Source organism: Heteronotia binoei, chromosome 3 (assembly GCF_032191835.1).
Source record: "Heteronotia binoei isolate CCM8104 ecotype False Entrance Well chromosome 3, APGP_CSIRO_Hbin_v1, whole genome shotgun sequence".
NCBI lineage: Eukaryota > Metazoa > Chordata > Lepidosauria > Squamata > Gekkonidae > Heteronotia > Heteronotia binoei.
In genome coordinates, this window is record NC_083225.1 from 192,091,847 (window position 1) to 192,116,754 (window position 24,908).

Sequence of the window (24,908 nt, forward strand, 5' to 3'; positions counted from 1 at the left end):
GAAAATCAGGGAGAATTGATCCGCGGGTATCTGGGGCTCTGGGGGGCCCCCCTGTTTTTTGTGGTAGAGGCACCAAATTTTCAGTACAGCATCTAGTGCCTCTCCCCAAAATATCCCCCAAGTTTCAAAACGATTGGACCAGGGGTTCCAATTCTATGAGCCCCAAAAGAAGGTGCCCCTATCCTTCATTATTTCCTATGGAAGGAAGGCATGGAAAAGGTGTGCTGTCCCTTTAAATGTGATGGCCAGAACTCCCTTTGGAGTTCAATGAGGCTTGTCACAGCCTTGATCTTGGCTCCACCCTGAGGTCTCCTGGCTCCTCCCCCAAAGTCTCCTGGCCACACCCCCAAAGTCCCCAGATATTTCTTAAATTGGACTTGGCAACCCTACTTTTAACTGAGGCCTTTTCCACCTGAAATCCTCAATATAATATCCAGTTCCCACCCAGGAACTGGTTTACCTTTCTCCAGCATTCTGGGAGACCAGCCTGACAGACTTCCTAGGAGGCCTCCTCAAAATTGCTGTTCCTAGACAGCAGGGGAGTGGGGGCGGGGGAGGAAGAGACTAGGCCCAAAGCCTGTCTCCAGTTTGACAACCTCCTTCTAGCCAACTCCCAGACAAATATCAGCCAAAATGGCATTTCTTCACACAGGGCATAGAGGCTGAGGCCTTCCCCTGATAAGAATGTAAGAATGTCAGGATCAGACCAGTGGTTCATCTAGTCCATCCTCCTGTCTCACACAGTGGCCAACCAGTTCCTCTGGAGGGCCCACAGCAGGGCAGAGAGGCCAAGGCCTTCCCCTGAGAAGAACCTCAGAAGAGCCCTGCTGGGTCAGACCAGCGAGGGTCCATCTAGTCCAGCCTCCTGTCTCACACAGAGGCCAGCCAGTTCCTCTGAAGGGTCAACAATGGGCAGAGAGCCTGAAGCCTGCCCCTGAGAAGAACATCAGAAGAGCCCTGCTGGATCAGACCAGTGAGGGTCCATCTAGTGCAGCCTCCTGTTCACACAGTGGCCAATCAGTTCCTCTGAAGGGTCAACAATGGGCAGAGAGCCTGAAGCCTGCCCCTGAGAAGATCCTCAGAAGTGCCCTGCTGGATCAGACCAGGGAGGGTCCATGTAGTCCAGCCTCCTGTCTCACACAGTAGCCAACCATTTCTTCTGAAGGGCCAACAACAGGGCAGAGAGGCTGAGGCCTTCCCCCGAGAAGAACATCAGAATAGTCCAGCTGGATCAGACCAGGAAGGGTCCATCTAGTCCAGCCTCCTGTCTCACACAGAGGCCAACCAGTTCCTCTGGAGGGCCAACAATGGGGCAGAGAGGCCAAGGTCTTCCCCTGAGAAGAACATCACAAGAGCCCTGCTGGATCAGACCAGTGAGGGTCCATCTAGTCCAGCCTCCTGTCTCACACAGTGGCCAATCAGTTCCTCTGAAGGGTCAACAATGGGCAGAGAGCCTGAAGCCTGCCCCTGAGAAGAACCTCAGAAGTGCCCTGCTGGATCAGACCAGGGAGGGTCCATCTAGTCCAGCCTCCTGTCTCACACAGTGGCCAACCAGTTCCTCTGGAGGGCCAACAACAGGGCACAGAGGCCGAGGCCTTCCCCTGAGAAGAACATCAGAAGAGCCCTGTTGGATCAGACCAGTGAGGGTCCGTCTAGTCCAGCCTCCTGTCTCACACAGAGGCCAACCAGTTCCTCTGGAGGGCCAACAACAGGGCAGAGAGGCCGAGGCCTTCCCCTGGAGCTGCCTCCTGGCTCTGGGATTCAGAAGTTTAGTGCCTCTGAATGTGGATGTTCCCCTCAGCTGCTATGACTAGTAGCCAAGGATAGGCCTGTCCTCCATGAATCTTTTAAAGTTGTTTTATTCCTGCGGCCATCACTACATCCTCTGGCAGCGAATTCCACTTTGTAGAAATTCGCTGGGCCAGACGAGTTCCCAGAGCGTCCACAATGGTGAGGCAGTTGACAGGAACGCCACACGATCGGAGAGCCAAACCACTTGTGGTGAGTGCCGCCAGCCCAAGAGCAGGCTACATCTGGGAAAAGCGGTGTCCTGTCTGCGCTGTGAAGTTGGTTAATGACCTCCACATGGGCCAGGCTGGGCTGCCAGTTAGTATTGCCAGCTTCAGGTTTTGACATTGCTGGAGATTTGAGGGTGGAACTTGGGACGAGTGGCATCTAGAGAAAGACCATGACCTCAGTGAGGTAAAATCCCATCAAGTCCACCCTGCAAAATCAGCCATTTTCTTTAGGAGAATTGATCTCTGTCAAGTGGAGGACTATTGCGGTTTTGGGATTTCTTTCGGTCCCAGCTGGATTTTGGTCACCTTAGTTTCTACTGGGCTGGGACAGATCCCCTACGAAGCACACATATCCTGCCAGAGACGGCTATCCTGCACCATCCCCGTAGCTTGGTTTGGGTTTTGTTAAATTCATTTTATTGGTCATCACGAGCAGGGCTTTTTTTGTAGCAGGAACTCCTTCACGTATTAGGCCAAATGCCCCTGATGTAGCCAATCCTTCAAGAGCTTGCAGGGCTCTTTGTACAGGGCCTACAGGAAGCTCCAGGAGGATTGGCTGCATCGGGGGCGGGTGGCCTAATATGCAAAGGAGCTCCTGCGACAAAAAAAGCATCTTATCTATCTATCTATCTATCTATCTATCTATCTATCTATCTATCTATCTATCTATCTATCTATCTATCTATCTATCTATCTATCTATCATCCCTCCCTCCCTCCGTCCGTCCATCTGTCTGTCTATTGCTTTTTTTGTAGCAGGAGCTCCTTTGCATATTAGGCCAAACAACCCTGATGTAGACAATCCCCCAAGAGCTTGCAGGGCTCTTCTTGCAGGGCTGACTGTAAGCTCCAGGAGGATTGGCTACATCAAGGGGATGTGGCCTAATGTACAAAGGCATTCCTGCTACAAAAAAGCTATCTATCTATCTATCTATCTATCTATCTATCTATCTATCTATCTATCTATCTATCTATCTATCTATCTATCTATCTATCTATCTATCTATCTATCTTGGGTCAGCCATAGCTCTGGCAGAGGTTGTCCTTGAAAGGGCAGCTGTTGGATCAGGCCAACAGGCGAATGGATCAGGCCAATGGCCCATCCAGTCTAATACTCTGTGTCACGCAGTGGCCAAAAAACCCAGGTGACATCAGGAGGTCCATCAGTGGGGCCAGGACACTAGAAGCCCTCCCACTGTGGCCTCCCCCAAGCACCAAGAATACAGAGCCTCACTGCCCAGACAGAAGAACATAAGAGAAACCATGTTGGATCATGCCAATGGCCCATCCAGTCCAACACTGTATCACACAGTGGCCAAAAAAACCAGGTGCCTTCAGTAGGTCCACCAGTGGGGCCAGGACACTAGAAGCCCTCCTACTGTTGCCTCCCAAGCACCAAGGCTACAGAGCATCACTGCCCAAGACATAAGAGAGTAGCCCTGTTGGATCAGGCCAATGGCCCATTCAGCCCAACACTCTGTGTCACACAGTGGCCAAAAAACCCAGGTGCCATCAGGAGGTCCATCAGTGGGACCAGGACACTAGAAGCCCTTCCACTGTGGCCTCCCCCAAGAACCAAGAGTACAGAGCATCACTGCTCCAGACAGGGTCCCAACGATAAGCTGTGGCTAACAGCCACTGATGGACCTCTGCTCCATATGTTGATCCAATCCCCTCTTGAAGCTGGCTAAGCTTGTAGCCGGCCACACACCCCTATGGCACTGAACTCCATGCGTTAATCACCCTTTGGGTAAAGATGTGGGAGGAGTCAGTGGGAATTTTTGCGGGGGAGGGGGAGGTTGTCACGACAGCTTCCAGTCAAGTTAAGGGCACACTCCCCCCCTTCCCCACAAAGAGAGAAGCCCCACACATCTGACATGCTCACCCGCGGAGCAGCCAACTCCTTGATCTTCTCAGCTTCAGAGTCGCTGACGAAGTCGTGGTAGAGGGCTACATAAGGTCGCCAGTGGACAATTTCCCTCCTCAGCGGCTGGAGGATCAGTTGAGGGTCCCCGTTGGCTTCGTAGGAGCAGTAGAGTTGAGCCTCCCGGTACCGAGTGGGCTGAAAGAGGAAGGATAGAAGGGTGACATGAGACCTTGGGACCAATGTTCCCTGTAAGCTGCAGAGTCTTGTGTGCAAAAATTCTACTTTGTGAGCTACTGGTATTAAAGTTGTGAGCGACTGGCATTGAAGTTGTGACCTTCCTGAGCGAAGACAAAAATGTGTGAGCCGGAAGCTAAACGTCTGTGAGCTAGCTCACACTAACTCAGCTTAGAGGGAACAACGGTTGCCACCAATGCTTCCTCCAAGCTGCAGAGTCTTGTGAGCAAAAATTCTACTTTGTGAGCTACTGGCTCTGGGAGGCCTGTTGTTTGAGGTAGAGGCACCAAATTTGAAGCATAGCATCCAGTGCCTCTCCCCGAAATACCCTCCAAGTTTCAAAAGGATTGGACCAGGGAGTCCAATTCTATGAGCCCTCAAAGAAGGTGCCCCTATCCTTCATTATTTCCAATAGAGGGAAGGCATTTTAAAAGTGTGCGGTCCCTTTAAATGTGATGAGCAGAACTCCCTTTGGAGCTCAATTATTCTTCTCATAACTTTGCTCCTGGCTCTACCCCCTAAGGCCCCAGGATATTTCTTGAAATGGACCTGGCAACTCTAGGAAGGACTGTGACTCAGGGTAAGATCTTCTTCTTTGGATGCAGAAGGTCCCAGGTTCAATCCCTGGAATCTCCAGTGTAGGGCTGCAATAGGGTTGCCAATCCCCAGGTGGGGGCAGGGGACCCCCCGGTTTTGAGGCCCTCCCCCCGCTTCAGGGGCATCAGAAAGCGGGGGTGGGGGGAGGGAAATGCCTACTTGGCACTCCCTATGGAGACTTATTCCTATAGGAAATCATGGAGAATTGATCCGCGGGTATCTGGGACTCTGGGGGAGGTTGTTTTTTGAGGTAGAGGCACCAAATTTGCAGCATACCATCCAGTGCCTCTCCCCAAAATACCCTCCAAGCTTCAAAAAGATTGGACCAGGGGGTCCAATTCTATGAGCCCCAAAAGAAGATGCCCCTATCTTTCATTATTTTCCAATGGAGGGAAGGCATTTCAAAGGTGTGCGGTCCCTTTAAATGGGATGGCCAGAGCTCCCTTTGGAGCTCAATTATGCTTGTCCCATCCTTGTTCCTGGCTCCACCCCCAATGTCTCCTGGCTCCGCCCCCCATGTCTCCTGGCTCCATCCCCAAAGTCCCCAGATATTTCTTGAATTGGACTTGGCAACCCTAGCTACTGGCATTAAAGTTGTGAGCTGCTACATAAAGTATTGTGCTCTGGGGCCATTTTTCCTGAGCTAAGACAAAAATGTGTGAGCTGGAGGCTAAAAATCTGTGAGCTAGCTCACACTAACTCAGCTTAGAGGAAACACTGCTTCGGACATACAGACAGAAGTGCCATCATAACTGCAAGATGGTTTTAATTTTAATAAATGGCTTTAATTTTGGAACAGGTTTCTCTCTCACACACACACACACAGTTTGGTGTAGTGATCTGATGTAGTGGTTAAGTGGGTGGACTCTTATTTGGGAGAACCGGGTTTGATTCCCCACTCCTCCACTTGCAGCTGCTGGAACAGCCTTGGGTCAGCCATAGCTCTTGTAGAGCTGTCCTTGAAAGGGCAGCTTTTGTCAGAGCCATCTCAGTCCCACCCACCTCACAGGGTGTCTGTTGCGAGGGGAGGCAAAGGAGATTGTGAGCCGCTCTTAGACTCTGAGATTCAGAGTGAGGATATAAAACTAATATCCTCATCATCATCTTCTCTCTCTCTTTCTTTCTCTCTCTCTCTCTCTCAATTTATAGAGTTCTTGTAAGTCATTCCCCACACTGTTACCGAACCCAGTGGGAATGGGAGTCCTAGAAAAGGTTTCTATACTCCAAAAATTCCCTAACAAAGCACTCTAATTGGAACGGCACAAACTCTTCCCACGGAGCCTCTAACAAGACATGATTCTTCTCTTTGAAGTGTAAACATGGATTAGGACTTCTGCACCATTTCAATACTGCAAAGGACTACTAGGGGTTCATAGCGATCAGTGACTTATGTATTGAATATTGTATATTGCAGCATATTCTAGGAATTCTTGTGAATGATTAGTTTCATTCGTTCATTCATTCATTCGTTCATTCTGTTAGATTCATTCATCCTGCCCATTCTACGAAGACTCACAACATAAAATACACAATAAACGATACGTAATATTAAAAACTGTAAAACAATCGAAATGGCAATGGGGCCTACTTCACCTACATGCTTCCATGCTTTTGTAGCAGAGTTGCCAACCCCCAGGTGAGGGCAGGGGATCTCCTGTTTTGGAGGCCCTCCCCCCGCTTCAGGACCATCAGAAAGCGGAGGGGGGGGGGGCGGGAAAATGTCTGCCGGGAACCCTCTGGATATATCCCCATAGGAAATAATGGATGATCTGCAGGTATCTGGGGCTCTGGGGGGGGGCTGTTTCTTGAGGTCGAGGTACCACATCCTCAGCATATCCATCGCCTCTTCTCAAAACACCCAAAGAAGGCGCCCCTGTGATTCATTCTTTCCAATGGAGGCGAGGCATTTAAAAGGCGCACGGTTGGAACTCCCTTTGGAGTTCAATTGTGCTTGTCGCAGCTTTGTTCCTGGCTCCACCCCCCAAGTCCCCAGCTATTTCTTGAATTGGACCTGGAAAACCTATGAGTGACATGTATTGAATATTGTAGATTGTTGTATATTCTAGACAATTTTGTGAATTAGTAGTTATGTGCTTTTGTACTTATTTTCCACAGTTCAGTTTTGGGGTTTCCGCCGGACGTTTTGTCAGGCAACGCTTCGTTGAAGTTATTGATGCTTTATGATCATGTTTATGCTATGCTTACTAACACCATTGCTAAATAAAATACTATGCTACTAATACCTGGGCCCTGCAAGAGAAGGAGGAGGGGTGGGAATGGAAGTTGCCAAAACTCCAAAGGCCAGCAAAGCCTTTGAAGCGCAGAGCGCCAAGCTCGCCTCTCTGGCGCCTCCCGAGCGAAGCAAGGACATCACCAGGGGGGGAGAATGTAACCATCACCGGTAACAGATAAGCAGGCGTGTGAAAGGGTTACTTGCAGGGCCAACTGTAGTTTTATTATGAGAAGTAGTTTAAAGCCCAAGCCTTTGAAGCGTATTGATAAATGCCAATGGTTCCAGCTATCTGTTATCAGTTTCAATGAATCCATGTAGAGAGTAACATTGTTGTAATCAATAAATGAAGCTTAGTTTTTGAACAAAGACAAGTCTGATCATTTTGAAACTTCAATGAACCCTTTGCTGACACGTTTGGCAACTCAACCAAAAGGGGGTGACCCCTGCCGGGGGCTCCGTCACACCCACCTGAGATCCCAAGTTCTGGCAAAGGTGTTCGTAAAGGTCTCTGGTCTCCAGGTGTGTCACGTTGGGCCTCCGCAGAGCCGGTGTTTCCTCGCTGCTCTCGGACGATTCGAGCAAAAGTTTCTCATACTTCAGGACATTTCTGGCAACCCGCTTGTTGCTGGGATCTGGCAAAGATCAGGCTTCAGTACACGGTTCCTCCAAACGTGATCGGAACTAGTTTGGATCCCTTTGTGGGTTCGGAGAGCCTCTCTTTATTCGGGGGGAAAGATAGGCCTGACAGAACTCGGGCCCTGGTTTGTGACCAGAGTTCCCAACCTCCAGGTGGGGCCTGGAGATCTCTTGGAATTACAAACTTGATCTTCAGGCTACAGAGTTCAGTTCCTCTGGAGAAAATGGCTTCCCTGGAGGGTAGATTCTATGGTATTATACAGGGCTTTTTTTTGTAGCAGGAACTCCTTTGCATATTAGGCCACACCCCACTGATGTAGCCAATCCTCCAAGAGCTTATGGGGCTCTTCTTACAGGGCCTACTGCAAGCTCCAGGAGGATTGGTTACCTCAGGGGTGTGTGGCATAATATGCCAAGGAGTTCCTGCTACAAAAAGCCCTGGTTACCTTAAGATCCCTCCCTATCCCCATTGTGAGCCGCTCTGTGAGCCAATTGTGAGCCGCTCTAAGACTCTTCGGAGTGGAGGGCGGGATATAAATCCAATATCTTCATCTACCTCACAGGGTGTCTGTTGTGGGGGAGGAAGGTAAAGGAGAGCGTGAGCCGCTCTGAGACTCTTCAGAGTGGAGGGCGGGATATAAATCCAATATCCTCATCTACCTCACAGGGTGTCTGTTGTGGGGGAGGAAGGTAAAGGAGAGTGTGAGCCACTCTGAGACTCTTCGGAGTGGAGGGCGGGATATAAATCCAATATCCTCATCTACCTCACAGGGTGTCTGTTGTGGGGGAGGAAGGTAAAGGAGAGCGTGAGCCGCTCTGAGACTCTTCGGAGTGGAGGGCGGGATATAAATCCAATATCTTCATCTACCTCACAGGGTGTCTGTTGTGGGGGAGGAAGGTAAAGGAGAGCGTGAGCCGCTCTGAGACTCTTCGGAGTGGAGGGCGGGATATAAATCCAATATCTTCTTCTTCTATCTTCAACCCTGCCCTCCCCCAAATCTCCAAGGATTTCCCCACCCAGAGTTGACAACCCAATTTGTGACATGTTCATCAGGGACGTGGAAATATGCTGTCTTCTTTGTAGCCCATCTAGTTCAGTATTGTCTGTCCTGACCAGCAGGAGCTCTCTGACAGAAAAAAAAATAATTCCCATAAGAACATCAGAAGAGCCCAGTTGGATCAGACCAGGGAGGGTCCCTCTAGTCCAGCCTCCTGTCTCACACAGAAGCCAACCAGTTCCTCTGGAGGGCCAACAACAGGGCACAGTGGTTGAGGCCTTCCCTTAGATGAACATCAGAAGAATCCTGCTGGATCAGACCAGTGAGGGTCCATCTAGTTCAGCCTCTTTTCTTACACAGGGACCAACCAATTCCTCTGGAGGTCCAACGAAGGGGCACAGAGGTTCAACAAAGGGGCACAGAGGCCTTCCCCTGAGAAGAACCTCAGAAGAGCCCTGCTGGATCAGACCAGTGAGGGTCCCTCTAGTCCAGCCTCCTGTCTCACACAGTGGCCACCCAGTTCCTCTGGAGAGTCAACAACAGGGCACAGAGCCCATGGCCTTCCCCTGAGAGAAGAACCTGAGAAGAGCCCTGCTGGATCAGACCAGTGAGGGTCCATCTAGTCCAGCCTCCTGTCTCACACAGTGGCCACCCAGTTCCTCTGCAGGGTCAACAACAACAGGGCAGAGAGGCTGAGGCCTTTCCCTGAGCAGAACCTCAGAAGAGCCCTGCTGGATCAGACTAGTGAGGGTCCATCTAGTTCAGCCTCTTGTCTCACACAGGGACCAACCAATTCCTCTGGAGGTCCAACGAAGGGGCACAGAGGTTCAACAAAGGGGCACAGAGGCCTTCCCCTGAGAAGAACACCAGAAGAGCCTTGCTGCAGACCAGTGCAGGTCCACCTAGTCCAGCCTCCTGTCTCACACAGTGGCCATTCAGTTCCTCTGGAGGGCCAACAACAGGGCAGAGAGGCTGTGGCCTCCCCCTGAGAAGAACATCAGAAGAGCCCTGTTGGATCAGACCAGTGAAGATCCATCTAGCCCAGCATCCTCTCTCACACAGGGGCCAGCCAGTTCCTCTGGAGGGCAACAACAGGGCAGAGAGGCCGAGGTTCAACAAAGGGGCACAGAGGCCTTCCCCTGAGAAGAACGTCAGAAGAGCCCTGCTGGATCAGACCAGGGAGGATCCATCTAGTCCAGCCTCCTGTCTCTCACAGCCTTCCCCTGAGAACATCAGAAGAGCCCTGCTGGATCAGACCAGTGAGGGTCTATCTAGTCCAGCATCTAGTCTCACACAGTGGCCAGCCAGTTCCTCTGGAGGGCCAACAACAGGGCAGAGAGGCCTTCCCCTGAGAACATCAGAAGAGCCCTGCTGGATCAGACCAGTGAGGGTCCATCTAGTCCAGCCTCCTGTCTCACACAGTGGCCAGCCAGTTCCTCTGGAGGGCCAACAACAGGGCAGAGAGGCTTTCCCCTGAGAACATCGGAAGAGCCCTGCTGGATCAGACCAGTGAGGGTCTATCTAGTCCAGCATCCAGTCTCACACAGTGGCCAGCCAGTTCCTCCGGAGGGCCAACAACAAGGCAGAGAGGCCTTCCCCTGAGAACATCAGAAGAGCCCTGCTGGATCAGACCAGGGAGGGTCCATCTAGTCCAGCATCCTGGCTCACACAGTGTCCAGCCAGTTCCTCTGGAGGGCCAACAACAGGGCAGAGAGGCTGAGGCCTTCCCCTGAGAAGAACATCAGAAGAGACCTGCTGGATCAGACCAGTGAGGGTCCATCTAGTTCAGCTTCTTGTCTCACACAGGGACCAACAATTCCTCTGGAGGTCCAATGAAGGGGTACAGAGGTTCAACAAAGGGGCACAGAGGCCTTCCCCTGAGAAGAACCTCAGAAGAGCCCTGCTGGGTCAGACCAGTGCAGGTCCACCTAGTCCAGCCTCCTGTCTCACACAGTGGCCATTCAGTTCCTCTGGAGGGCCAACAACAGGGCAGAGAGGCTGAGGCCTTCCCCTGAGAAGAACATCAGAAGAGACCTGCTGGGTCAGACCAGGGAGGGTTCATCTAGTCCAGCCTCCTGCCTCACACAGTGGCTAGCCAGTTCCTCTGGAGGGCCAACAACAGGGCAGAGAAGCTGAGGCCTTCCCCTGAGAAGAACATCAAAAGAGCCCTGCTGGGTCAGACCAGGGAGGGTTCATCTAGTCCAGCCTCCTGCCTCACTCAGTGGCCAGCCAGTTTCTCTGGAGGGCCAACAACAGGTCAGAGAGGCCGAGGCCTTCCCCTGAGAAGAACCTCAGAAGAGCCCTGCTGGGTGAGACCAGTGAGGGTCCATCTAGTCCAGCCTCCTGTCTCACACAGCGGCCAGCCAGTTCCTCTGGAGGGCCAACAACAGGGCCGAGAGGCCGAGGCCTTCCCCTGAGAAGAACTTCAGAAGAGCCCTGCTGGATCAGACCAGTGTTCCAGCATGTGAATAACTTGCATCATTTAATGCGTATAAAAGCGGTGGAGATGCACACTATGGGGGCAAATACTTAATTGATTTGGAAAACTCAAGAATTTTGAACCTCCGCTTGTGAGATGAGTGAGATCACCACGAAGAAAGCATCGATTTCAAGTTCGCTGATTCCATTTTGAAAAACCAACGTAATGTTCGTATTCAAACAATGTCTGCCCCCCCCCGCCCCCCAATTCTACAGTCGAAAATATTTTGGCTAGTTGAAGTAATAGCGATTTCCCGATTACTTGTGGCCCAGTGAGCGGAATTTATTAGGAATCTCACTAATCCCTAAAAAACGCTCCTTGTTTAAGAACGATAAACAGATCTGGACATTTTCTTTCCTGGAGAAACACGTACCATAGTGAAGAACTTCTTGGGACAGGCTTAAGGCATGAGAGATGTTTCCTGCCTTTAAAGAAAAAGATTAAGAGAGAGAGAGTGGGAAAGGAAAACATGGTTAAAATTCTGGAGGAAGAAGAAAAGGCATGGAGTCCAAATTCTGCCGAGAAGAAACATTGGGTGCTTTCACACACGCTAAACAAACCATATGAATGCAATTTGCTTTTAGATTTTACTGTGTGAGATGGAAAAATCCACTTGTAAATAGTCACTGCGTGAAAGCACCCGTTCTCTTGCTTGGATGGCCAGTGCACCTCAGTATGTGTGAATACAGGTGCTGCTATTAATATTATTATATCCTGAGTCAGACCTGGAAACTCTAGTACCTCCTAGGGAGCCAGTTTGGTGCAGCGGTTAAGTGCACAGACTCTTATCTGGGAGAACCGAGTTTGACTCCCCACTCCTCCACTTGCAGCTGCTGGAATGGCCTTGGGTCAGCCAGAGCTCTCTTATCTGGGAGAACCGGGTTTGATTCCCCACTCCTCCACTTGCAGCTGCTGGAATGGCCTTGGGTCAGCCATAGCTCTCTTATCTGGGAGAACCGGGTTTGATTCCCAACTCCACCACTTGCACCTGCTGGAATGGCCTTGGGTCAGCCAGAGCTCTTTTATCTGAGAGAACCGGGTTTGATTCCCCATTCCTCCACTTGCACCTGCTGGAATGGCCTTGGGTCAGCCAGAGCTCTCTTATTTGGGAGAACCAGGTTTGATTCCCCACTCCTCCACTTGCAGCTGCTGGGATGACCTTGGGTCAGCCAGAGCTCTCTTATCTGGGAAACCGGGTTTGATTCCCCACTCCTCCATTTGCAGCTGCTGGAATGGCCTTGAGTCAGCCAGAGCTCTCTTATCTGGGAGAACCAGGGTTTAATTCCCCACTCCTTCACTGGCAGCTGCTGGAATGGTCTTGGGTCAGCCATAGCTCTTGCAAGAGTTGTCCTTGCAAGGGTAGCTGCTGCATAGAGTTTTCTCAGCCCCACCTACCTCACAGGGTGTTTGTTGTGGTGGTGGGGGGGACGTAAAGGAGATTATGACTGCTCTGAGACTCTGAGATTCAGAGTATAGGAAAAGGAAAGGTCCCCTGTGCAAGCACCAGTTGTTTCCGACTCTGGGGTGACGTTGCTTGCACAACGTTTTTGCGGCAGACTTTTGACGTGGTGGTTTGCCATTGCCTTCCCCAGTTATCTACACTTCCCACCCCCCAGCAAGCTGGGTCCTCATTTGACCGACCTCGGAAGGATGGAAGGCTGAGTCAACCTTGGGCCGGCTACCTGAACCAGCTTTCGCTGGGATCGAACTCAGATTGTGAGCAGAGAGTTATGATCACAGTACTGCAGTACTGCTGCTTTACCACTCCGCGCCGCGGGGCATATAAATCCAATATCTTCTTTCCGGTTGAACTTCTCCGTGCTGAACCCAGTATTTAACAACATCACTTCTGGTTGACCGGGAGGAAGTGACAACACAGTGTTGCTGGTGCTGTGACATCACTTCCTCCCGCTCAACCAGAACTGTTCGTGACGCTTGCCCTGGGCTCCGCCACCCCTCCCCCACCACATTGGACCCTCTACTCCCTGGATCACCTTGAAGTAAGAAAAGGCAAGATGGTCCAGCGCGTCTTCAAGGCTTCCCTCGTCCTCCGTGTTCCAGCGCCCGTAGGAGACCCGGAAGAGGCTGACGGCTTCCTCCAGCCAGGCAATGGAATGGTAATGGTCTTCCATGTCATAGGCTACCTGGAAGGAACAGCAAGTGCAAGCGTGATGGCAGAGGGGAAGAGAAGGATGGCTAGAAATGCGTGTGCACGCTTGAGTTGCCAAACTCCAGGTTGGCACAGAGGATACTCGGCGAGAATATTGCAAAAAAATACAAGTAATCCGAGTAGCACACACAATATTTTGTTATTAACAAGGAAAGGAAAGGTCCCGTGTGCAAGCACCAGTCGTTTCCGACTCTGGGGTGACGTTGCTTTCACAACGTTTTCACGGCAGACTTTTGACGGGGTGGTTTGCCATTGCCTTCCCCAGTCCTCTACACTTTCCCCCCAGCAAGCTGGGTACTCATTTGACTGACCTCGGAAGGATGGATGGCTGAGTCAACCTCAAGCTGGCTACCTGAGCCCAGCTTCCACCAGGATCGAACTCAGGTCGTGAGCAGAGGGCTCCGACTGCAGTACTGCAGCTTTACCACTCTGTGCCACGGGGCTCTTAAAAGGTGGAGGTAGTCCCCTGTGCAAGCACCAGTCGTTTTCGACTCTGGGGTGACGTTGCTTTCACAACGTTTTCACGGCAGACTTTTGACGGGGGGGGGGGGGGTTTGCCATTGCCTTCCGCAGTCATCTACACTTTCCCCCCAGCAAGCTGGGGACTCGTTTGACCAGCCTCGGAAGGATGAAAGGCTGAGTCAACCTTGGGCTGGCTACCTGAACCCAGCTTCTGCCAGGATCGCCATTGCCTTTTCCAGTCCTCTACGCTTTCCCCAAACAAGCTGGGGGCTCATTTGACTGACCTCGGAAGGATGGAAGGCTGAGTCAACCTGAGCCGGCTAGCTGAACCCAGCTTCTGCCAGGATCGCCATTGCTTTTCCCAGTCTTTTACACTTCCCCCCCCAGCAAGCTGAGTACTCATTTGACCGACCTCGGAAGGATGGAAGGCTGAGTCAACCTTGGGCCGGCTACCTGAATCTAGCTTCTGCCGGGATCAAATTCAGGTCATGAGCAGAGAGTTCAGACCACAGTACTGCTGCTTTACCACTCTGACAAAGACATAAATATTAAAGACATAGTGCAAAAAAGTCCCCATGCCCAGTCTTCTCTTATATAGTCCTTTGAGTCATAAACAAGGCGCAGTCTTCAATAATGTCGAGAGGAATCGGAGAAGAATGCAGCCGATTGGTGGCTTGAAATGGAGGACGGTTTCGGCAACGCCTTCCTCGGTCATAAACCTTTACGCAGATCCATGCGCGCAGCTTCTCCCATAGTGCAAAGGATCATTTCGCTAGTTGGGACCTCAGTCTTACTCTATTCTCAGGCTCAGCTTTCCACTGAATTCTGGGATGTAACCAGCGGTGGAACTGGCCTGGAGAAAAATTGTGATCAGGATTTCCCTGGGCTCATAAGAAAGGGCCAGGAGAACGAAGCACTGAGGCAACCTTTCCTCCCCTATTTCTCATGATCGGCCTAATTCACAGAATCGGAATTGCTGCCAGTTGTCTAGCCCAGGGGTCAGCAACCACCGGCCCGTAGACCGGTCCCAATCCGTGGCCTGTTAGCAACCAGGCCGTGAATTGTATATATAGAATCATAGAGTTGGAAGGGACCTCCAGGGTCCTCTACTCCAACCCCCGGCACAATGCAGGAAACTCACAAACACCTCCCCCTAAATTCACAGGATCTTCATGGCTGTCAGATGGCCACCTAGCCTCTGTTGAGAAACCTCCAAGGAAGGAGAGCCCACCACCTCCTGAGGAATCATAGAGTCATAGAGTTGGAAGGGACCTCCAGGGTCATCTATCCCAACCCCCTGCACAATGCAGGAAACTCACAAACACCTACCCCTAAATTCACAGGATCTTCATTGCTGTCAGATGGCCATCTAGCCTCTGTTGAAAAACCTCCAAGGAAGGAGAGCCCACCTCCTCCTGAGCAATCATAGAGTCATAGCATTGGAAAGGACCTCCAGGGTCATCTAGTCCAACCCCCGGCACAATGCAGGAAACTCACAAACATCTCCCCCTAAATTCACAGGATCTTCATTGCTGTCAGATGGCCATCTAGCCTCTGTTGAAAAACCTCCAAGGAAGGAGAGCCCACCACCTCCTGAGGAATCATAGAATCATACCATTGGAAAGGACCTCCAGAGTCATCTAGTCCAACCCCCGGCACAATGCAGGAAACTCACAAACACTTCCCCCTAAATTCATAGGATCTTCATTGCTGTCAGATGGCCATCTAGCCTCTGTTGAAAAACCTCCTTCCTTGAAGTAATATAGTAATAATAATACAATGCAGTAATAACAATGTAGTAATAATAATAAGATGATGACATTGGATTTATATCCTGCCCTCCGCTCTGAGTCTCAGAACCGCTCACAATCTCCTTTACCTTCCTCCCTCACAACAGGTACCATGTGAGGTGGGTGAGGCTGAGAGAGCTCTCCCAGAAGCTGCCCTTTCAAGGACAGCTCTGCGAGAGCTATGGCTGACCGAAGGCCATTCCAGCAGGTGCAGGTGGAGTGGGGAACCAACCCTGGTTCTCCCAGGTAAGAGTCAGTGCACTTAACCACCACGCCAAACTAACAGAAATAAAGTGCACAATTGTATCATCCCGAAACCACCCACCTCTCCTGGTCCGTGGAAAAATTATCTTCTACAAAACCGGTCCCTGGTGCCTAAAAGATTGGGGACCGCTGGTCTAGCCTACAAAGGAGTTTTTTAAACAGAGACTTAGACGGACATCTGACAGCAATGATCTTGATGTGCCTCCTATTTATGCTGTGATAATAGCTACTAACGAGGAATATTCATATAACCTTCCAATGCAAAAAGAACACATTTTAATCCTTTAATAAAAAGCCCCAAAAAAGGAAGGAAAGGAAAGGTCCCCTGTGCAAGCACCAGTCGTTTCCGGCTCTGGGGTGACGTTGCTCTCACGTTTTCACAGCAGACTTCTTACGGGGTGGTTTGCCCTTGCCTTCCCCAGTCTTTTACACTTTCCCCCCAGCAAGCTGGGGACTCATTTTACTGACTTCAGAAGGATGGAAGGCCGAGTCGACCTTGGGCCGGCTACCTGAATCCAGCTTCCACCGGGATCGAACTCAGGTCGTGAGGAGAAAGTTCAGACCACAGTACTGCAGTACTGCTGCTTTACCACTCTGTGCCACGGGGCCACTTAAAGAAGACGGGCACACAAAAGAAGAGGGCACGTCCCCTAAAAAGAGGACATCTGGGGCTCCTGGTTACAGACTCCTGACTCACCTTGCCTATCTGGAAGCAGTCGTCGGCGGAAAGGGAGAAATCCTGCCGGGGGCTGTAGAGGTCTGAGAGGGGAGCCCCGCTGGCTCTCTGGAACTTCCCTTGGGCCAGCCCCTTCACGCTGAGGGAGTAGACATCCTGCAGCCGCATCACAGCCCGGGCAGCCCCTTCCAAGTCCTCAAAGGCGGGCAGGCTCTTCTCCAGCCTCTGGTAACCGCTCTTGAGGGCTGAGAAATCAATTGGGGAGGGGCGGGGGAGGGAGAAAGTTAGTAATCTGGCCTAGGGTTGCCAGCCTCCGGGTGGTCGAAGGCCTTCTTCACCCAAAAAGTAATGGACATGTGGAATTCACTACCGGAGGACGTGGCGGCGGCTACAAGTCCAGACAGCTTCAAGAGGGGACTGGAATAGAATGGCTGTCAGCCACAAGGTCTAGATTGGGGGTGACCAAACTTTGGCTCGGGAGCCACATGTGGCTGTTTTACACATATTGTGCGGCTCTTGAAGCCCCCACCGCACCACCCTCTCTCCTCCCTCCCTCTTTCCCTCCCTCTGTAGCTCCTAGGCGATTGAGCAAGCCTTGCAAAGCAAGAGAGAGGGAGAAGGAAGCAGATGACAGCCAGCTGCTCGGGGGCCTGATTCGGCCCCCAGTCTGCATGTTTGACATCCCTGGTATAGGCCTTCCAAAGATTGCCAGCTCTTAGGCTTGCTAATCCCCAGGTCCCAGCAGGGGCTCTTCCGCTTTCCCAGGCTCCTTCCCGCCCCCAGTCAGCTGGCCAGAGGACCATGTGCCTTTCCACCTCCGGAGGCTTCACTCTCCGATTGAAAGGCTTCCTCTTGGGATGGGGTGTCTTTGTTACTTGGAAGGAATTGGCAGCAACTCGTGAGTAGAGAGGCTAATCCCTCGCTTCAGAGTATCCAGAAAACAGGGGGGGGGGGGAAGGGGGGAACGTCTGCTGAGCACTTCATTATTCCCTATGTGGAGATTGATTCTCATAGGGTATAATGGGGAATTGATCTGGAGGTTTCGGGGACTCTGGGGGAGCTGTCTTTTGAGGTAGAAGCACCAAATTTTCAGTATAGTATCTAGTGCTTCTCCCCAAAGTACTCCCTAAGTTTCAAAACGATTGGACCAGGGGGTCCAATTCTATGAGCCCCAAAAAGAAGGTGCCCCTATCCTTCATTATTTCCTATGGAAGGAAGACATTTAAAAAAGTGTGATGGCCAGAACTCCCTTGGAGTTCAGTTATGCCTTGTTCCTGGCTCACCCCCAAAGTCTCCTGGCTCCACTCCCAAAGTATCCTGACTCCACTCCCAAAGTCTCCTGGCTCCACCCCCAAAGTCTCCTGGCTCCACCCCCAAAGTCCCCAGATATTTCTTGAATTGGACTTGGCAACCCTACTAGCTCTAGACAACTTATTTTATCCACTGTTGGTGGTCATGCCCTTTAATAGAAATCTTTTGGTCTAACATAGTAGGAAATATAAAAGAAATATTGTCAGTGAAAATTCCTTTTACACCATCAGTGATTTTATTAGACCACTGCAAAGTGCCATGCTTTGCAGAACCGAGAAAAGAAATAACCGTAACACTTATTTCTATAGCTGAAACATTAATAGCACTGAAAGTCTCCAGTTTACACCTTTGGATAAACAAAATCTGGGACACCTTTATTATAAGTAAATTAGCCTTTCTGACATCAAATAACTTTCCTGTACAATACAAAAAGGAAGTCATGAAAGTACCCAGAAATTTATCATTTGTTACAGAATGATTATATACCAAATAACCCTTGGTATGAAAAGCTGATTTACTTTTAATTCTAAGTATGGTCCAGCGATTTGATGTTAGCGACAACACCGTTTAACAAATGATTTAATTTTATGTTTGTTTGTATAATTACAGTAAAATGAATAAAGCTTAAATGGGGGAGGGAAGGTTGCCGGCTCTGGGAAACTCCTGGAGATAAAGAAGAAGAAATTAGATTTATATCCACTCTCAGGGCAGTCGCAATCTCTTTTGCTTTCCTCCCCCACAATAAACACCCTGTGAAGTACGTGGGGCTGGGAGAGCTCTGAAGGAAGCTGCCGTTTGAAGGGCATTTCTGTGAGAGCTCCGGCAGATCCAAGGCCATTCCAGCAGGTGCAAGTGGAAGAGTGGGGAATGAAACCCGGTTTTTCCAGATAAGAGAGCTCTGGCTGGCCCAAGACCATTCCAGCAGCTGCAAGTAGAGGAGTGGGAAATCAAACCAGGTTCTCCCAGATAAGAGAGCTCTGGCTGACCCAAGGCCATTCCAGCAGCTGCAAGTGGAGGAGGGGGGAATCAAACCCGGTTCTCCCAGATAAGAGAGCTCTGGCTGACCCAAGGCCATTCCAGCAGGTGCAAGTGGAGGAGGGGGGAATCAAACCCGGTTCTCCTAGATAAGAGAGCTCTGGCTGACCCAAGGCCATTCCAGCAGCTGCAAGTGGAGGAGTGGGAAATCAAACCCCTGTTCTCCTAGATCAGAGAGCTCTGGCTGACCCAAGGCCTTACAGGCTGTTGCGACATGGCTCAGGCTGAGTGGGCTGAAGCTGAACCCAGCGAAGACAGAGGTCCTTTGCGTGGGTCGCAGCGCTCTGGGAAGGGAAATAGCTCTCCCGGTCTTCGATGGCGCGCCATTGAAAGCAGCGCGCCAGGTAAAGAGCCTGGGTGTTTTACTGGAGCCTTCACTATCGATGGAGGCCCAGATAGCAGCCACTGCCAAGTCAGCATTCTTCCATCTGAAGCGGGCAAGGCAGTTGGCCCCTTTCCTTGAGCGCCGGGACCTCGCAACAGTGATCCATGCAACGGTCACCTCACGATTGGACTACTGTAATGCCCTCTACTTGGGGCTACCTCTGTGCCGGACTCGAAGACTGCAGTTAGTGCAGAACGCGGCGGCCAGGCTGTTGTTGGGACTCCCAAAACGGGAACATATACAGCCGAGGCTACGTGGACTGCACTGGCTGCCGATCATATACCGGGTCCAGTACAAAGTGTTGGTCATTACCTTTAAAGCCTTATATGGCCGAGGACCTACCTACCTGAGGGACCGTCTCTCCCCGTATGAACCCCAGAGGGCACTGAGATCAGTTGGGAAAAATCTAATGACCATCCCTGGGCCGAGGGAGACTAAATATCAGAATACTAGGGTACGGGCATTTTCAGTCGCGGCCCCTACCCTATGGAACCGACTCCCCGAGGAGGTGCGGGCCCTGCGGAACCTTGACCAGTTCCGCAGGGCCTGCAAGACCGCCCTTTTTAAACTTGCATACCTGGACTGTTAAGAAGATCGGCAATTAAGCACCCGCCAATGCGGTTAAGACCACACCGCTGAATAACTGCACTTACTGGATTGTTTTAATGTTATTAAGTTAATGTTACTGTTTTATATTGTTAAATGTAAAGTTTTAACCATTATATGTTTTTATGAAATGTTGTTAACCGCCCTGAGCCTGCCGAGGTGGGGAGGGCGGGATAGAAATAAAATTTATTATTATTATTATTATTATTCCAGCAGGTGCAAGTGGAGGAGTGGGGAATCAAACCCGGTTCTCCCAGATAAGAGAGCTCTGGCTGACCCAAGGCCATTCCAGCAGGTGCAAGTGGAGGAGTGGGGAATCAAACCCGGTTCTCCCAGATAAGAGAGCTCTGGCTGACCCAAGGCCATTCCAGCAGGTGCAAGTGGAGGAGTGGGGAATCAAACCCGGTTCTCTCAGATAAGAGAGCTCTGGCTGACCCAAGGCCATTCCAGCAGCTGCAAGTGGAGGAGTGGGGAATCAAACCCGGTTGTCTCAGATAAGAGAGCTATGGCTGACCCAAGGCCATTCCAGCAACTACAAGTGGAGGAGTGGGGGAATCAAACCCTGTTCTCCCAGATAAGAGAGCTCTGGCTGACCCAAGGCCATTCCAGCAGCTGCAAGTGGAGGAGTGGGGAATCAAACCCGGTTCTCTCAGATAAGAGAGCTCTGGCTGACCCAAGGCCATTCCAGCAGGTGCAAGTGGAGGAGTGGGGAATCAAACCCGGTTCTCCCAGATAAGAGAGCTCTGGCTGACCCAAGGCCATTCCAGCAGGTGCAAGTGGAGGAGTGGGGAATCAAACCCGGTTCTCCCAGATAAGAGAGCTCTGGCTGACCCAAGGCCATTCCGGCAGCTGCAAGTGGAGGAGTGGGGAATCAAACCCGGTTCTCTCAGATAAGAGAGCTCTGGCTGACCCAAAGCCATTCCAGCAGCTGCAAGTGAAGGAGTGGGGGAATCAAACCCGGTTCTCTCAGATAAGAGAGCTCTGGCTGACCCAAGGCCATTCTAGCAGCTGCCAGTGGAGGAGTGGGGAATCAAACCCGGTTCTCTCAGATAAGAGAGCTCTGGCTCACCCAAGGCCATTCCAGCAGCTGCAAGTGGAGGAGTGGGGAATCAAACCCGGTTCTCCCAGATAAGAGTCCGCACACTTAACCACTACACCAAACCGGCTCTCTTTTAATAGATATCGCTATATCTAACAATAGATAATTATATATCTACTTTTAATAGATATTTAGACGCAGAGGCGCGCCATGGTTGTCATGGTTTTAAACATTTCTTTTCCATCTGAGGTTTGTCGTTATCAAAACCCTGGAGTACCTCGACTGCTGTCTCCGGCCTCCCTGCTGTAGACCACGTTCAGCCAGTCCGACTGGAGTCTCTTGATCAGGGTGAAGGCTGAGAGGGGGTTAACCACAGTGCCCTCCACTCCTTGATGTAAGGCCAGGATCTTCTTGTAGAACCTGGGAGGGGCAAATGAGAAAAGAGGAGAACAAAATCGTATTAATAACCCCTGAGAGGATGGCCAGGTCCACCACACACTCCCCCCACCCCCAGCCCAGTTGGCAGCAGGGGATTTAGGGTGGGAGAGCCAGATCCTGGATGGGCGATTCCTGGAGATTTGGGGATGGAGCTGGGAGAAGACAGTGGGACGCACGGCAGTGCTGGGCTTTTTGCCGCCCCAAGCGATCACCCCACCCATGTCCCCTGTTCCTGACCCCCCTATGGGGGTTCTTTAAATGGGGGGGGGGGATGTGGGACAGCTTCTGCTGCCTCCCTGCTAGGTGGAGAAGCAGCAGCAGCAGCAGCAACAGAAGAAGAATTGCAGATTTATATCCCGCCCTTTTCCCTGAATCAGAGAATCAGAGCGGCTCACGATCGCCTTTATCTTCTCCCCCCACAGCAGACACCCTGTGAGGTGGGTGGGGCTGGAGAGGGCTCTCACAGCAGCTGCCCTTTCAAGGACAACCTCTGCCAGAACTGCGGCTGACCCAAGGCCATTCCAGCAGCTGCAAGTGGAGGAGTGGGGAATCAAACCTGGTTCTCCCAGATAAGAGTCTACATACCTAACCACTATGAAGAAGAGAAAGAAGAAGTAGTCTCCTTTATCTCCTTCTCCCACAGCAGACACCCTGTGAGGTGGGTGGGGCAGAAGAGGGCTCTCACAGCAGCTGCCCTTTCAAGGACAACCTCTGCCAGAGCTATGGCTGACCCAAGGCCATTCCAACAGCTGCAAGTGGAGGAACGGGGAATCAAACCCGGTTCACCCAGAGAAGAGAGCTCTGGCTGACCCAGGGCCCTTCCAGCAGCTGCAAGTGGAGGAGTCGGGGAATCAAACCCGGTTCTCCCAGAGAAGAGAGCTATGGCTGACCCAAGGCCATTCCAGCAGCTGCAAGTGGAGAAGAAGAAGATGATGCTATTGGATTTAAATCCCACCCTGTACTCTGAATCTCAGAGTCTCAGAGCGGCTCACAGTCTCCTTGACCTTCCTGCCCCATAACAGACACCCTGTGAAGTGGGTGGGGATGAGAGAGCTCTGACAGAAACTGCCCTTTCAAGGACAACTCCTGCTAGAGCTCTGGCTGACCCAAGGCCATTCCAGCAGCTTTAAGTGGAGGAGTGGGGGATCAAACCCGGTTCTCCCAGATAAGAGCTCACACACTTAACCACCACACCAAACTGGCTCTCTGGCACCGACAGTGTGTGGGGAGGGGGTGCCTAGCGGTGCCCCGTAGGCCATGCAGCGCCCTAGGCAGCTGCTTACATGGTCTACTCCCACGTGCTGGCCATGGGGACACAATGCCCTAGAGTCTACCCTCCATCCATTTTCTCCAGGGGAACGGATCTGTGTAGTCTGGAAATGAGCTGGAATTCCAGGGGATCCCCAAGTCCTACCTACCTGGGCGGCTAACAGTCATGATAAAACAATGTAAATACAATGATAAAAGAACAAAACGCATATCAACAATGTAAAAACTACTTATTGAGCGCTATAAAAAGATTTCATAACAGAGGCGGCTTCTCCATATCTCAGCTCTCTGTTCCTTATATCACCCTGTTAGTGGTCTTGCAGGTGACTTTGTTCAACGACGTAACAGCGGCAGCCTTCTCCCGCGTTAGTTGTTGTAGGCCTGTCGAAAAAGTTCAGTTTTGCAGGCCCTGCGGAATCAGGAGAGGTCCCGCAGGGCTCTCGTGGCCTCTGGGAGAGCGTTCCGTAACATTGGTGCGGCCACTGAGAAGGCCCTGGCTCATGTAGAGTTTAGTCTGGGCTCCCTCGGTCCAGGGATGGATAACAGATTTTGCCCTCCTGAACGCAGTGCTCTCTGGGGTATGTATGGGGAAAGGCAGTCTCATAGATAGGCAGGTCCTCGGCCATATAGGGCAGGGGTGGCCGACGGTAGCTCTCCAGATGTTTTTTTGCCTACAACTCCCATCAGCCCCAGCCAGCATGGCCAATGGCTGGGGCTGATGGGAGCTGTAGGCAAAAAACATCCTGCCTGGTCCTTTTAGCTAGAGATGCCGGGGATTGATCACCTGGGACCTTCTGCAGGCCAAGCAGATGCTCTGCCACTGAGCCACTGAGGTTCTTTCCCATCCCCTCCTGCCTGGTCCTTTTAACTGGAGATGCCGGGGATTGAACCTGGGACCTTCTGCAGGCCAAGCAGAGGCTCTGCCACTGAGCCACTGAGGTTCTTTCCCATCCCCTCCTGCCTGGTTCTTTTAACTGGAGATGCCGGGGATTGAACCTGGGACCTTCTGCAGGCCAAGCAGATGCTCTGCCCCTGAGCCACTGAGGTTCTTTCCCATCCCCTCCTGCCTGGTCCTTTTAACTGGGGATGCTGGGGATTGAACCTGGGACCTTCTGCAGGCCAAGCAGATGCTCTGCCCCTGAGCCACTGAGGTTCTTTCCCATCACCTCCTGCCTGGTCCTTTTAACTGGAGATGCCGGGGATTGAACCTGGGACCTTCTGCAGGCCAAGCAGAGGCTCTGCCACTGAGCCACTGAGGTTCTTTCCCATCCCCTCCTGCCTGGTCCTTTTAACTGGAGATGCTGGGGATTGAACCTGGGACTTTCTGCAGGCCAAGCAGAGGCTCTGCCACTGAACCACTGAGGTTCTTTCCCATCCCCTCCTGCCTGGTTCTTTTAACTGGAGATGCTGGGGATTGAACCTGGGACCTTCTGCAGGCCAAGCAGATGCTCTGCCCCTGAGCCACTGAGGTTCTTTCCCATCACCTCCTGCCTGGTTCTTTTAACTGGAGATGCTGGGGATTGAACCTGGGACCTTCTGCATGCCAAGCAGAGGCTCTGCCCCTCAGCCACTGAGGTTCTTTCCCATCACCTCCTGCCTGGTCCTTTTAACTGGAGATGCTGGGGATTGAACCTGGGACCTTCTGCAGGCCAAGCAGATGCTCTGCCCCTGAGCCACTGAGGTTCTTTCCCATCACCTCCTGCCTGGTCCTTTTAACTGGAGATGCTGGGGATTGAACCTGGGACCTTCTGCAGGCCAAGCAGATGCTCTGCCCCTGAGCCACTGAGGTTCTTTCCCATCCCCTCCTGCCTGGTTCTTTTAACTGGAGATGCTGGGGACTGAACCTGGGACCTTCTGCAGGCCAAGCAGAGGCTCTGCCCCTGAGCCACTGAGGTTCTTTCCCATCACCTCCTGCCTGGTCCTTTTAACTGGAGATGCCGGGGATTGAACCTGGAACCTTTTGCATGCCAAGCAGAGGCTCTGCCACTGAGCCACTGAGGTTCTTTCCCGTCACCTCCTGCCTGGTCCTTTTAACTGGAGATGCCGGGGATTGAACCTGGGACCTTCTGCATGCCAAGCAGATGCATTGAGCCACAGCCCCTCCATAAATCCCAGGACAATTTAACCATTTTTTTGCACTGTAAAATCTGTAGTTTGCTTGTGCTGATATTTTGAATATTTGGCTTCACGTTGCTAATTTAAATTTACATTTTTCTCCTCCTTTTTCTATCCCGGTTATCGTTCAACAGAACTTATTCAGCAATGGCGGAAAAGAAAAGCCCTTCAAACGATTTCTGACATCCGAAAGCACATTTCCTGCCAGTCACTCGCAGCGTTCAAGTATTTTGGCACTGCTTTTCCTTTAAATCTGGATTGGGATTCAAACTGTATGTTTTGAAGTC

The 24,908-nt window shown here is 51.5% G+C and overlaps 1 protein-coding gene across 1 annotated transcript in view; it reads right to left on the reverse strand.

The window, feature by feature from the left end:
- Window positions 1-24,908, reverse strand: part of P4HA3 (prolyl 4-hydroxylase subunit alpha 3) — a 69,666-nt gene that overhangs the window by 27,726 nt on the left and 17,032 nt on the right. The window contains 6 exon segments of the mRNA XM_060235352.1: window positions 3,903-4,079; window positions 7,417-7,580; window positions 11,435-11,486; window positions 13,056-13,205; window positions 16,445-16,668; window positions 21,077-21,219. Of these exon segments, the coding sequence (XP_060091335.1) occupies window positions 3,903-4,079; window positions 7,417-7,580; window positions 11,435-11,486; window positions 13,056-13,205; window positions 16,445-16,668; window positions 21,077-21,219 (910 nt within the window).